The sequence below is a fragment of the Ambystoma mexicanum genome, chromosome 3p, assembly GCF_040938575.1.
Source record: "Ambystoma mexicanum isolate Mex_15411 chromosome 3p, UKY_AmexF1_1, whole genome shotgun sequence".
Taxonomy (NCBI): Eukaryota; Metazoa; Chordata; class Amphibia; order Caudata; family Ambystomatidae; genus Ambystoma; species Ambystoma mexicanum.
The window spans coordinates 385,952,482-385,967,754 of record NC_090925.1 but is presented as its reverse complement, the minus strand read 5'-3'; the positions used below and the strand labels follow the sequence as shown (position 1 = coordinate 385,967,754).

At 47.7% G+C, this 15,273-nt stretch overlaps 1 protein-coding gene across 2 annotated transcripts in view; it reads left to right on the top strand.

Moving 5' to 3' along the window:
• GNAS (GNAS complex locus) overlaps positions 1-15,273 on the top strand; it is a 2,205,902-nt gene that overhangs the window by 1,896,800 nt on the left and 293,829 nt on the right. For both annotated transcript variants that reach the window (XM_069651056.1, XM_069651057.1), the window contains exon 6: positions 14,075-14,129. In XM_069651056.1, the coding sequence (XP_069507157.1) occupies positions 14,075-14,129 (55 nt within the window). The remainder of the gene's footprint in view (positions 1-14,074; positions 14,130-15,273) is intronic.

Genomic DNA, 15,273 nt, shown 5'->3' with positions numbered 1-15,273 from the left:
ACTGATCAATGTGCTGCAACCCGGTGCATAAAGTACTAGACTTTTTGTGAAAAACTAAACCTGGCACAAGGCTAGCCTAGTTTGATGGGCTCGCATCAGATGCTACTAAAACACATGACTGCCGCAAAAAAATATTTTTAGTTACCATAGAAGCATGGCGTCTTGCCATGTAGTACTGCAACAGCTGATTTGACCAGTCTTCCATAAAGGAGACTGATTTAAAAGTTTGGGTGTTAATTTAAAAACCTGTATTAAAAACATTGCTAAAGTGAATGGCATTCGCGTCGTTGAAAAATAATAAATCATTAATGTTTAACATTAGCTCCTCTTACATCCTATCAGATTTGTAATAGAGTGACTATTACCTCTAGAAAAGTTTCCATAAACTGAAAAAAAACTGGAAAGAAGATTTCATATTTCTTGCATAATACTTGGGCCTTGAATTCATTTAAGCGCTTGCAGTATCTGGCAGATAATGAAAGGCATGCCACAGGAAGACTCATGTGTAGTACCTAGGATCACAGAACCCTAGACACGGTGGGGCTAGCATGAGCATCAATGCAATATTTCCTTTAACAAGAAAATAGAATCACCTGCTTACATGTCATTCATGTATGCCCTGATTCAACTGATGTAATTTGTGCGGTGACTTCCTTAACTTAGATGGGTCTAGTTCTGAAAAACAGTAACCTAGCTCTTTAACAAATAGTAGCTATAACCTTCAAATGTATACTCTGGGAAGATTGGAGTCCGTACTGCCCAGATTCAAACACGTAGCCCACAGGTTGAACACAGTTTTCAGTAACATGTTTTCAACCACCGGAGCTAAAACCTTTGCCCTGGACTTTTACCAACAAAGTGTTCTTGCCCACTGAACTGCAGAAAGGTTGCTAATTCAGTGAGCTAATGTGGGCTCTCAAAACTTACTCTTGTGCTGCTACCCTTTTAAAATAGTCTTCTGCTCACCACTCTACTACACACAATGTCAATGCACATTTGCCGGACTGTCTGCAAGCCTGCCAGATTCGCTTGAGCTGCAGGAGGTGCCAGGTTGTTTAAGTAACGTGATAACATTTAATTCACTGGGACAGGCATACCGGCACACACAGTAAGCCAAGGATTTCACCGCCGCAACGAAAACCAGCGCTCATGCAGAACTAGAAAGAACCTCCAATCAGTTTGTTCATAAAATCTGGATCACCCTGTTACTGTCTGACGGGCTGTAAAGAATTGGTTACCATAAACAAAGGAGTTGAGAGGGAGCCCAAGAGTCAGCAACAAGCAGGGAAAGATTCTCGAATTTGCTCAGCAATACCCTTTCTTCAAGCTGGGTGCCTTTAGTTTTTTTTATAAGTATATGTGGGTGTGTATGTACATCAAAACAGGTTCAAATGAAATCTAGATGATTTGGCACGCTGCAATAATCCATAGGAAAGGTGAATGATATTTGTGGTATGGGAGCATTGTTACAGGAACACAATGGTTGCCGTTTTTAAATATTTCTACGAACTGGTTTTAACTTTGAATGCAACAATAGTAATTTTACTTTTGTCAATTGTGATTAAGTATAATTCAAATAATGTATGTAAACTTAGGATCAATGTAGTGGACGTACCACCAATGGTGGTAAAAAACGAAAGGGATAATGCTGACGTGCCATATGATGAGCTTAATGGATATTGATTCTATGAAATTAAGTTATTGGTTGTATGGTTCTTGTTTTATTTTTATATTTTGCGCACAACACTATGTGGCTATGCTCAACGGTACAGATGCTGCTGGTTTGATGGTGTCCTTTCTAGTGTTCTCCGTTTTATTGAGTTTAATGTCCATGCTATTGACTGATGCAGTTATTCCAAGGTTCTCCTATTGATGTGCAATTTTTCAAGTGCACTGCAATATTAGTCGCATTCAGCCATTTATAGGATTTCGCAGTCGGCAGTCCACAAGACATCGGTTATTGCATTATGGGGAAATTAAAGGCAACCAAAGGAAAGTCCAACACAAATAGAAAGACCTATAAGAGAGAGCATGGACATGTGAAAAACATTCATGAAATGGAAGCAAACCATCCTGTCATGACAAAAATGGATGGATAAACCAGTAAAGAAATGTCACATGGAAAACCTGCATTCAGAATATTTTGTATGCGTATGTTTGTAATGTGGAAATGTTCAGTTCAGGGTCTGGTTCATGATATAAAGAGAACAGTAGCACAAAATCTGAAAGATAAATAATCATGAAGAGCAAATAATGACTGCAACTCTTTGCAAGGGAAAACTAGGTTGATAACATGCAAATAGGTCTCAGATGGTCTAGTAGAACTGACATGGAGCTTGTCACACCCCATAAAGTTGCAGGTTATATAGCGGAAAACCAAAAATTAAATATAGTTACAATGTGAACCACCACCCTCAATGGCTACCACCTATAGAACATGCTAATAGCCCCTTATAGTCCCTGGACCGATTGGCCTCACTTTAAACCCATTCCCCTAGACACGTGGCCCACTATACCATTACTATTAATGATATTGACACTAATAAATTGCGTCTGTCACGTGATGTGCACCCCTCAGATCCAGACATAATCAAAGCAAACTGGTGAGGTCAACTCTGCTTTAATAAGATAAGCCATCTCATTATACCAGACGCTGTGGCGCACACAAGCTGCACCCCCAACCTTGTATTGAATTTATTGGCATCACCTCTGCTTCTCCTACTCCCTTGACAAATCACAGAACGTACCAGACAGCCTCCCACCCCCTTCGTTATCTTCTTCAAACCCCAGATGCCCAGTCATGAACTGACCGGGGCACTGCGCTCGAGTCTGAATTTCAGGGATTCACTTTCTTTGGTTGTGCGTCTACTTGTAATTCAAATGGGATTACTGCTCCTTGGGTGGGGGCAGTAGTAAACTAAATGTTTTGCCTAGCCTCGTGACCTCACAAAACCTTATGCCCCATTCTCATGAGTTTGTCCTTCAAAAGGCGCAGCGCTACCTGCTTTCCCCACAGCTAACATTCCGTTCTTCAGTATGGTCATGCATGGATTCACATGCTCATGAATATTTCCTGTTGTCAGTCTGGGAATCCTTGGTAAAAGAAAAAGTTTCACTTTTACTTATAAACTGTATTTCTCCCTTAAACCTATCACTGTCCTCTGGGTCATACTGCTCCCATCCAATGACAGTCCTCTCCCTAAGCCCCGCCTCTGGCAGCCATCTTCAGATTATTACTGCACGCTTCAGTGTTGGGAGTCCTCGAGTTTGCTCTGCGAGCTGCTTCTATGCTTTTTCATGTTTTCGATGGAAAACGGTTCTATTTTTGTACCAAAAGAGCCTGTGCTCTTTTCTCCATCTGCCGTCAGCGAACATCCGTTTTCTGTGAATTTTAGCGCCCCTCAAGGGTGAAGATCATCAGAAGATTTGAGGATGGAGGCTATTGCACTTTTCCAGGAGGAGGGAAGTTAAGACTGATTATGCCATTACAGTGGCATTGGACGTCGCCGACACAGGGTTCCGGCAGATAGGGTACAGTGTCTGCCTGCGTAGACAAGGCTGGATGAAGGACACAAATTTCCAGCAGCAAGTCCAGGCGAAGGTGTTGGACATGCCTTTCGACTGAGAGAATTTGTTTGGCAAGGTCGTTGACGAGTCCCTCCAGGCCATCAAGGCAGATACAGAGACGGCCTGTTCCTTTGGCACTCTCCAACAGCAGCGCTCTTCTTTTCCCTCCTCCAGGGGAAAGTCGAGCAGGTCTTCCAAAGGTTTCTCTTCTTACCGTCAGCCTTCCAGATCCACAACCCAGAAAGCCTACAGAGGCCATTCCCAGGCCTACGGTAACGGAGACCAGCGTTGCCCGCAGGACAGGACGTCCGCTCCAAAACCGGCCTGAACTGGCCAGGACGTTGGGCACCCTTGTGGGCGACCGGCTGACTAGGTTCGTCAGAGAGTAGAAAAAGATCACCACCAACAGATGGGTGCTGGATGCTCTCGCCCAGGGACACACCCTGGAGTTTCAACGCAGGTGTCTGCGGATCCCTCCGTGTTCAGTCAGGGGCAGCACATCACTCGGCTCCTGGAAGAGGTACGGGCCATGCTCCGAAAGGGGCAATAGAGCTAGTTACCCAAAGACTCTGGCACTCCGGAGTCTATTTCAGATACTCTCTGGTCAGAAAGAAGACCAAGGCCTGGAGGCCCATCCTAGACCTACGACGTCTCAACAAGTACTTTAAGTCCCAAAAGTTCAGGATGGTCATGTTGCAGCACGTGCTCGGCCAGCTGGAGAATGGAGACTTCTTGACGTCACTGGACCTGGAGGACATCTATTTCCACATCCCCATTCACAGTAAACATCGAAAGTTTCTGCATTTTGGAGTGCAGGATCAGCACTACCTGTTCTCCAGCATTGGATCTTTCATGGATTCACATGCTTAGAATATTCCCCGTCGTCAGATTGGGACCCCTCGGTACACATATATAGCCTTTTCCAATCGGAAAACTTCTGACACTTTTGTGTCCTATCGATGTCCTTTTAGGACCCGCCTATGCCTACGTAGGCCGTCCCCATATAAGAGGCCCGCCCCCGCGGTTCCCCTTCAGATTTCAACCGTCTCCAAAGTAGTGGGATCTCCTCGCGTTGTCTTACTATTTTGTACAAGGTTGCGTTACTGGAATTTGAGTACAGAAAATGTCCTCCGTGTCCGGAAAAGCGCTGTTCCGCTCATGCGCGACGTGCGGCTTGAAAAAAGTTTACGAGGGGGACGGACATATGGATTGTATATATTGCCTCCACCCTCATCATTCGGCGGATAACTGCGACATATGCAAAGGGTTTTCTCAATAAACCCTCAAAGACCGCAGTCGACGACTGGTGGCATGGCTGAATGAGGGAGCGGGGGCATACCCCCCTTCGGAGGTAGGCTCCACACAATCGGCGAAAACATCACGCCGCGCTACCTCGTCGGAACCTCCGGCGAAGAAATCTCGACCGACGGAAAAAGAGTCGTCTGGAAGTCACTCAACTAGAGACTCCTCGTCAAAGAAATCATCTTCATCAAAGGAAAGGAAATCCTCCTCGGGCGATCATCATAGATCGACCACGAGTCGAGAGTCGAGTAAAAGCAAGCCAAGTGTGGAAAAGGCGGGACCGCCAAAACCACCTGCTCCTGCTAAGTCACCGTCGCCGACGGCGGCCCAGTCATCGGCCTCCACCCTGCCACTTACGCAGGTGGCATCCACTGTCCCACCGACGACGACGTCGACAATGGCCTCGTCGACGGGGGTTCTACAGGAGCCCTGGAGGCCTGAAGTTTTTGATCCGATTCCCCCGGATACTTTACTACAAGAACAGGCTGTGTTGCTGTCCTCGGAGGACGAGAATGAGAGAATAGCTGGCCCAGCAGACCTAGGGCTACGAGTGGCTGACAAGTCGTCGACGAGGGGATCCGTTATACCGGTATCTGCCCCTCTTATCAATCCTCAATCTGTTTTGTCGTTGGAAATTCTGTCCACGCTTCAATCGTTGTTAGTCGTTGGACCAGAGACTACCTCAGGCAAACCTGCCACAGTCACCCGTCGACGAGCCGGGCCCGTCCCGTCAACCGACGCACCTACGCACGCCAATCTCAGCACTGGCACAAGAGGAAGGTGAGCTGCCAGATTCGGAGTCTGACAGGGGAGCCATGTCGGATATCTCATCATCCCCCTCCAGGGATCCAACCTGGGAGTCAGAGGTGGAGTTGGAAACCCCTAGAAGCCCAGCTCACCCGTCCCCTCCGGACGACATTGCGTCATTCCATTCTATGATGGAGAAGGCATGCAAAGAATTTGGTTTGTCCCAGGAAGAACAGAAAAAGGACTGTTTTTTGTTCGACCACATGGGTAAGAGAAGGAGGTCTGTGTTCTCGATGCCAATACTAGACCATGTATGGAAGGAGGGGTTGCAGACAATGCGTCACCCGTTTTCAGAGCTGGCAGTGAAAGGACGCCTGGAAAAAAAGTTTAAGGTTCCAGAGTCTACCCCCAAGTGTTTATCCTTCCAACCAACGCCAGACTCGGTGGTGTCGGCGGCAGCGGTGAGGAAGGCGAAGGCCCAGCACAAGTGCACGACGACTCCTGAGAACGAAGCGAGACGCCAAGATGCCTTTGGCAAGAAAGTGCTATCCGTGGGAGCGACCACAGTAAAGGCCGCAAACTCTCTGGCAATTGTTGCCAGATACGATAGGGAGATGTGGCACAAGCTAGCCCCGTTGCTTGATCATCGTCCGGAAGAGCTTAGGAAGGCAGCGATGTTACTCGTCCGAGAAGGTGAGGAAGCCTCAAATCACGCAATAAACATCGCGGTGGACCTCGCTGAGTCAGGCTTCAAGCAAGTCAATAATGGGGTCGTATTACGTCGACAGTCATGGCTTAAGTGTACCTACTTCAGGCCAGAAGTACAATACAAAGTTTTAGATATGCCCTTTGAGGGAGACCTTCTTTTCGGTGAGAAGGTGGACAAAGCCCTAAAGGGAATGAAAGAGGACTCGGACACAGCACGTTCATTGGGTGCCCTCCAGAGTGGCAGAAACTACAAGTCTTTTCATCCCTTTAGAGGGGCTTCAGGTAATTCAAGATTCTCTGCATCTGGAGACAGATCCTTTGGCAGATATGCTTACCCCTCCCAGGGATACAGACGTGCCTCCCAAACGGCAAACCGTCGCCGGAACTTCCAGAAAAAGACCATCATATCCGTCGTCGAGAGACAGGCAAAATAAAGATCAGCAGTGACATACAACACACCGTTCTGGGGGGAAGAGTTTCAGCATATGTCGACGAATGGGAACGAATAACGACGGATTAATGGGTGCTGGATACTATAAGAAACGGACACTCTCTACAATTCAAACACAGCCCTCCGCAAATTCCACCTGCGTTCACCGCTCATTCCCATCTGAAGGTACTGCAACAAGAGGTAACACTCATGTTAGCAAAGGGCGTGATAGAATTAGTTCCAACATCACAGAGAGGTCAAGGAGTCTACTCAAGATATTTCGTCGTAAAAAAGCCGAACGGCAAATGGCGTGCCATTTTAGACTTGCGCGATCTCAACAAATCTTTGAAGAGCCTAAAATTCAAGATGCTCACACTGCAGGAAGTGATCCGCGCCGTTCAAGAGGGGGATTTTCTAGCGTCCCTGGATTTACAGGACGCGTATTTCCATATTCTAATGTGTCGGAAACACAGGAAATTCCTAAGATTTGTAATAGGGAGGACTCACTACCAATTCACGGTTCTTCCTTTTGGGCTCAAGACCTCCCCCAGAACGTTCACGAAATGCCTGGCTCCAGTAGCGGCCTGGCTAAGGAAGCGAGGCCACCATGTATACCCATACCTCGACGACTAGCTGGTAAGGGGATCCTCCCCAGCGTCGACCAACACAAGTTTACAAGCCACCATGCAGCTTCTACAACAGCTGGGATTTGCCATAAACTTAGAAAAATCCTCTCTGCAGCCATCGAGATCGCTGGTATTCCTGGGGGCACAGTTCGAGACCCAGTTAGGGCTAGTGAAACCTTCTCTCGACAGAACCTCAAGACTCAATCAACAAGCAGGCCGACTACGGCGAAACACCAAAATCTCAGTGAGAAAATGTTTCGGTCCTAGGGGCCATGGCATCCTGCATCCATCTGGTGGAAAACTGTCGCCTATTCATGAGGCCAGTCCAGGAATTCCTCGCGGACCGATGGACGCAGGCTCAAGGATCGTGGTCAGACAAGATAACCATCGACGACAAGCTGCTTCGGACCCTTCAGTGGTGGCAGAGTTTCCACAATCTGAACAATGGCGTACCCCTACAGGAGCCGGAGTTTCAGCGAACCATAGTCACGGATGCGTCCCTAACCGGATGGGGAGCTCACATGGGTGCTCTCCAAACGCAGGGTCGCTGGTCTCCAACGGAGTCACTCCTACACATAAACGTGTTGGAACTCAGAGCAGTACGATGGGCCTTGAAGGCATTCCTACCACACATCAAGGGCTCGCGAGTACGAATACTGACCGACCATACAACGGCCATGTTTTATCTGAGGAAACAAGAAGGGACGCGATCAAGAACTCTTTCCATAGAAGCCCAGAAAACATGGCATTGGGCATTAAAGCACGAAATTTCCATCGTGGCTCATCACCTTCCAGGAGTGAGGAACTCCCAAGCAGACCCCCTCAGCAGAAGTATGGCCCAGATACACGAGTGGGAATTGGACACAGTTCACCTGATGAAAGTGTTCGAGAAATGGGGTCACCCCCCTCTGGACACCTTCGCGACCAAAGACAACAAGAAATGGGAGCAATTCGCAAGCAGATGGCCTCAAGAGGGCTCCAGGGGGAGGCATTCTCCTTCCCATGGACGGACATGTTCCTCTATGCTTTTCCCCCGTTCCCCCTCATACGGAGGACAATACAGTGGATACGCAGATACAATTGCCGGGTAATTCTAGTGACACCATACTGGCCAAGGCAACTGTGGTTCTCCGACCTGCTTCACCTGTCGCTGGAACATCCCATAGGGTTTCCGAAAGCCCCGCACCTACTATCCCGGGACAAAGGCACGGTGTGGCATCACGACCCGGACAGTCTCAACCTTACAGCCTGGCTCCTGACTTTTCGGAGTTCGGTGCTTTAGACGTTTCGGAGGATTGTCAAAAAATTCTGCAGGCGGCTAGAGCCCCTTCTACAAACAAATCCTACTCCTATAAGTGGCGGAGGTTCTGTGAATGGTGTAGGGGACAACAGGGCCTACAACCGTTGTCGGTGACGCCGGAACAAGTTCTACCTTACCTGCTCCTCATGGCGGAGAGGGGATTATCCTTCACATCGATAAAGGTGCACCTGGCGGCCATCTCGAGGTTCACAAGGAAAAGGCAGTCGGCTCCTCTATTTAGCGACAGACTTGTAAAACACTTCATGAGGGGTTTATTTCGAGCTTTACCCCCGGAAAAAGGTCCCCCCCCCCCCCCCCCCCGACTTGGAGTCTCAACACAGTGTTGGCAGGCTTAATGAAACCGCCTTTTGAGCCTATGGCCACGTCCGACATAAAATTAATTTTGTGGAAGTTGGCATTCTTGATTGCTATCACATCAGCTAGAAGAATCTCGGAACTGCAAGCGCTGGTCGTAGACCCGCCATACCTAAGATTCTTTAAGGACAAAGTAGTCCTGGCAACTAATCCTATGTTCGTCCCAAAAGTTCCGACAGTGTATCACAAACACTCGTCCATTGTTCTCCCTACTTTCTTCGCCACACCATCATCGGCAGCAGAAACAGCTCTTCATACCCTGGACGTTAAGAGGGCTCTGAAATTTTACCTACATCGTACACAGGAATTCAGGTCTACTAGACAACTGTTCGTCGCATATGGTCCGTCGACGAGAGGAAAAGCAATCTCTAAACAAGGATTGGCTCGATGGGTCTCATCGACGATTGCTTTTTGTCACTCTAAGGCCGGAAGGCCACTGCAAGAACATCATAGAGCCCATTCTACAAGATCGATGTCCTCCTCAACAGCTTTATGGGCAGGAATTCCGTTGACGGACATATGCCAAGCTGCGGCATGGTCAGTGCCCCACACGTTTACCCGCCACTACTGCCTTGCCAGGCAGCATGCGGACGAGGTGCAGATGGGAAGAGCTGTCCTGCGCCATCTGTTTCAGTAAGGTAAGCTCCACGCTGTGGAGAATCTGTTGTCTACCTTTTTTAATGACAGTTTATTTTAGGTGGGTAAGGTTATATGCGGTAACTTATTCCTACTGTACATATGCATTGTGTAGTATGTTGAGGGTATATTACATTACATTCTCACCGCCGTCTCAAGTGTTACTGCTATACAATCTATTCTAAGCATGTGAATCCATGAAAGATCCAATGCTGCAGAAGGGAATAGTTTCTTACCTGTAACTCCATTTCTCCAGCATTGGTATCTTTCATGGATTCACATGCGCCCGCCAACCTCCGGAATGTAATGTATTTAATTGATAAATTTAACCCTTCCTACTTTGGAGGGGCCGAAATCTGAAGGGGAACCGCGGGGGCGGGCCTCTTATACGGGGACGGCCTACGGAGCATGCGTAGGCGGGTCCTAAAAGGACGTAGATAGGACACAAAAGTGTCGGAAGTTTTCCGATTGGAAAAGGCTATATATGTGTACCGAGGGGTCCCAGTCTGACGGGGAATATTCTAAGCATGTGAATCCATGAAAGATACCAATGCTGGAGAAATGGAGTTACAGGTAAGAAACTATTCCCTTCAAGGCTCTGCCTTTTAGCTTTAAGTCGGCCCCTGGAGTGTTTACAAAATGCCCGGCACTGGTGGTGGCCCACCTACGTGTACGGGGTATACCTGTATACCCGTACCTAGAAGACTGGCTCATCCAGGCCTGCTTGCGGGAGTTGGCCGTCGAACACAAGGAGGTGCCCGTGCAGCTACTGACAGACCTGGGATTCTCTGGCAACTAAACAAAGTTCTGCTTAACACCATTGCAGAACGCGCTGTTCCCAGACTCGGTAGGTGTCCTGCCTGGTGTCTCCTTCGGAGGAGAGTGTAGCGACCATTCAAGGGATGGTGCAGCGACTGTTGTCGACGAGGACAGCCACAGTATGGACCATCAAGTTGTCGTTCAGCATGATGTCGTCCTGCATCTACGGCATACGGCTCTGCAGGTTGCATATGCAAACTCTCAAGGAGTTCCTGGATGCTCACTGCATATAGGTGACCGAAAGCTTTGCAGACAAGATCCTGCACAGAGAGATCATCGGCGGCGATCAGCTGGTGGGGCATCCGCTCCAACATCGCCCGGGGCATGGGGTTTCATAATCCTCCATACCAGGAGACCGTCACCACGGATGCTTCTCCGGGAAGCTGGGGAGCCCACACCCGGCATCTGCATGCCAGAGGCCTGTGGCAGCCGAAGAAGGATCTCCATATCAATGTCGTAGAGCTATGGGCAGTGTTCTGGCTCCTCAAGTCGTTCCTCCCGTCTCTGAAGGGCAAGGTTGTGAGGATCTTCACAGACCACACCACCACCATGTTTTACATCAGGAAGCGGGGGCACTCGTTCCCCAGCACTCTCCAAGGAGGCGCATGACTTGTGGCGCTGGGCCGTCAGACAAGAGATGTTCCTCGTCCCTCTTCACCTAGTGGGAGTCAAGAACACCATTGCAGTGTCCCTCAGCAGGGAATGGTGCTCCTGCCACGAGTGGGAACTTCGGCAGGACCAGGTGGACTGCATCGTCGCCAAGTGGGAATGCCGTAGATCGATCTGTTTGTGATGGCGGCAAACTACAAATGCCGGACGTTTGCCAGCAGATTCCACCAACCGAGGAGCCTGGGGGACGCATTCTTCTTCCTGTGGGAATGGATGTCTATATGCGTTTCCTCCATTGTCTCTACTGCTACGAGTCATGAACACACTGTCGGTGCAGGATGATACTCATCGCCACGGCATGGCAGAGGCAGATTTGGTATTCTCACCTTCTCAGCCTGTCAGCGTCGCCTCTGGTCAAACTGCCAGTGGTTCTGGATCTTCTCACCAAAGGAGGAGGCACAATCCTTCATCACGACCTAGGACTGCTGAACCTGAGGGATTGGCTCCTGCCGCCCTAGAGTTTGGAGGGTATGATTTGCCTACGGACTGCAGGGAGGTTCTCTCCAAGGCCAGGACGTCGACTTTGAAGTGCTACAGTCACAAGTGGAAGTGCTTCGGTACATGGTGCCGGTCTTGGAAGATTACCTCTCTGAGGGTCATGGCACCACAGATCCTTCCGAACTTACTCTCTTTGTCCAAGGCTGGACTGGCGCACACCTCTATCAAAGTACATCTGGCGGCAATATCCCCCTACACCTGGTCTCCAGGAAGATCTTCACTTTGGTCCCACCGACTCGTCAAGGAATTTCTCAAGGGACTTTTTCAATCTTTCCGTCTGGTGACCGCTCCTGGCACGGCATGGGAACGCAACATGGTTCTGAAGAGGCTAATGGGGGGGGGGGAGCCTTCGAGGCTATGCATCAGGCCCCTCTCAAGTAACTCTTGTGGAAAACACCTTTCCTTTTGCCATCACCTCTGCCAGGAGGGTAACTGAGGTTCAGGCCCTATCCTGCAAGCAACCATACCTGACTTTGCACGACAAACCCCTCTTTTATGCCAAAGGTTCTGTCGGAATTCCACCTCAACAAGCTTTGGTGGTACCTGTTTCTTCCCCGAAGCCTTCATCACCGGCTGAAAGGGCTTCGCACAAGCTGGACGTTACTCGTGCCCTGAAGTTCTATGTGACACGCACAGAGTTTTTGGAAGACTTCACAACTGTTCGTGCACTTTTGTCCTGTGAATCCGGGGAAGCCCTTGTCCAAGGCTTCTATCTCAAAGTGGCTCTCCAGCTGCATCATACATTGTCACCGGTTGGCGAACCAACTGCTGCCTATCCATCCGAGAGCCCACTCCACCAGAGAGATCGCTGTGACTGTCATGTCTGGTGTGCCCCTGCTGGTCATCTGCAGGGCTGCTACGTGGAGGTCCACCACACCTTCACAAAGTTCTACTGCGTCGACAGGGATTCCAGGGAGGAGTTCAGAGTTGGCCAAGCAGTGCTGTGCAACCTGTTCGCTTAAAGTCAGTCTGTTCCAGATTTAAGAGTGGATTGCTTCTGTTAAGCCTTGCCACCTCCCGTGGTTGTGTAATGTGGTACTGCTATTTATTAGTTATTCATGAGCATGTGAATCCATGCCAGACCCCATGCTGGAGAAGCAACAAGTTACTTACCTGTAACTATTGCTCTCCAGCGTGGGTCTGGCATGGATGCACATGCGAGCCCTCCCTCTGACCCCTCTGCGGCTATTCTTGGTCATACTGTCACTTTAAGTGCTTTCCAAATATGAAGAAAGTGTTTTTCTTTTACCGGGGGAGGATTCCCAACCTGACGGGGAATATTCATGAGCCTGTGAATCCATGTCCGACCCATGCTGGAGAACAATAGTTAAAGGTAAGTAACTTGTTCCTTCCCACCATCAAGGCCTGTGTTCTATTCGGTTACTTGTGTTCTAGGCCTTAACATAAAATATGGCGGTACCCCTGCCATGTTTACACACTGACCCTCGCTCCTACCATAATAGCTTCTGACTCCATCGTCCACGTGCTGCAGTTCTTTCCTCCCACCTCACTGAAGAACACAACCTTGTATACAACTACTAAACAGTGTCTATAACCACTCTATCTATAATCTCTGCAACCACAACATTAATACTTTTGTTGCTCCTTCTGTGTTGCTATATGTGGGTATATAATATGTGTCTGAACTAAATACAAGCAATATGTGCGCCTTCTGCTGAGCAGAACTCGCCCTGCTCACACAATGGTATATGCTAATAGGTCTTTCTCAGCCTGAACTTTTCTGCCTAGCTTGGCACTCTGTAAGCGCATCCAACATTGAACCAAAGCTGCGTGCACCACTGCTCTGTCTAACCAGTTTGTAATTGATTTGTAGTGTTGGAGATGTCTCAAACTAGGTTCAAGAGCTTGAGGGTGCATAGGGTACAGCCAACATCAGCAATTATGTAGCCAAACACACACACACACACACAGGGATTTATAGATCTATCGTGTTCAGTATGTTTTAACATTGACATTGAATGCTTTCTTAAAGCATGCTTGATGTTGGCTTTTAGCACAATTGAGGGTAAGAGGTTTTCTTTAATTAGAAATTATACAATTAAGCTTCTCTAAAGCCACTTAGTACAACAAACCTGGTTACAATCATCCAGTGTGCGAATATCTTTTCTAAATAGTGTATAGGCTCTTGTTATGGTAGCTAACTTTCCTCTAATTTGCCTCTACGTCATAACATGAAGGCAAAGAGCATTGTAATCCTATTGACACTTAAAATCACAGGCCTGCTTGGCTTTGCCCAAACACCTGGCTATTGCTGCACCCTGAAGGAAAAGTTAACTTGTCGGTGACAACAGATTTCTGATGGGGAATTTAACTGTGTTGTGTTCAATTTCAAAGTGAAGAGACACATGATTCATTTGTTTGTTTTTTCCTCTGCAGTTTTCTGGATAAGATTGACATAGTCCAGCAAAATGATTACACACCTTCTGACCAGGTGAGTGAGCGGTTTCACATTTTCCAAACTGCTTCCCATTCTGTTTTCCATCTTCAGTTTGATTGTGTAAGATTTCCATAATGGCGATACCAGAAATGTGTATGTACAAACCTGAAATGTTGGGTTCCTTTGTACTTGCAATTAGTCATGTGCTTTTAACCTTCTTGCTGCCTCTCCTCTGTTTATCCCCATGCCTTCTACACTGTGAAGGTCCAGAGTATTATTTTCAACTTCTTATGAAAATGTGGTTTGTGTTGCTAACCCTTTTTACTTTTTTGTTTTACTTTTCCTACAAATTGAACATGGTACCTAATCACTGCCTCATGTTGTAGGCTTCAACGTGTTTTATATGCAAGACAATTTTTTACTGGTTTAACAGCAGTCATGTGGGGATTTTACTGCCTTCCGCCCATCTGTCGGATATTTACTAGACATGAATAAATGCAAGAAATAGTCCAGGCCTCTTAAATACTGTCAACATCTTTCTAGGCAAGGGTGTACCCCAATGCAGAGTAGATTAACAAGATAGGCATCAGCCAGGTTGATGGTGGTAATCTGGTCTGCACCCAGCCAGACAGCTGACTTTTTGTTTTTGTTATCTTCTGTGCTTTTCAGTGGTTTTGTTTATTCTCTTCTGGAATCCTAGACACAGTCTTTAAGGGGATAATATTTATTTTCTCAAGAGCTTGTTAAACTGTCAATGTAAACCAGCCTTCTTATGGTGTAGACTGACCAAGCCCAAATTTAAAAGTAGCTGCAAAAAAATGGAACAGAGGTTGACTCCTCTGCTGATAACTGTATGCATTTCAGAGGCTGTAAGCTAGACTGCACAATAGAACGGAAAGCCTGGCTTCAGGTTAGCATTTTAGAAATTGATAACTCAATGAAGGAATTGTTTGTCGGCTACAGCTATCTGGTTTCCTCTTTACCATGATGGCCTCAAAATTGGCATTGCACAATTGAAAACCAAAGAACATTTCCTTCTTAAGTAACAAAATAAAATACCTAAGGGCAAACCTTGTGGCTTCAGCCCAATGTAGTCAGTCCTCTGGAATCATCCTATCAGTCTGAATTACCAGGGGTTCGCTACTGTCCAAGAAGCAGACATTGTAACATCTTCATTCAAAAGGTTATCCACTCTCAA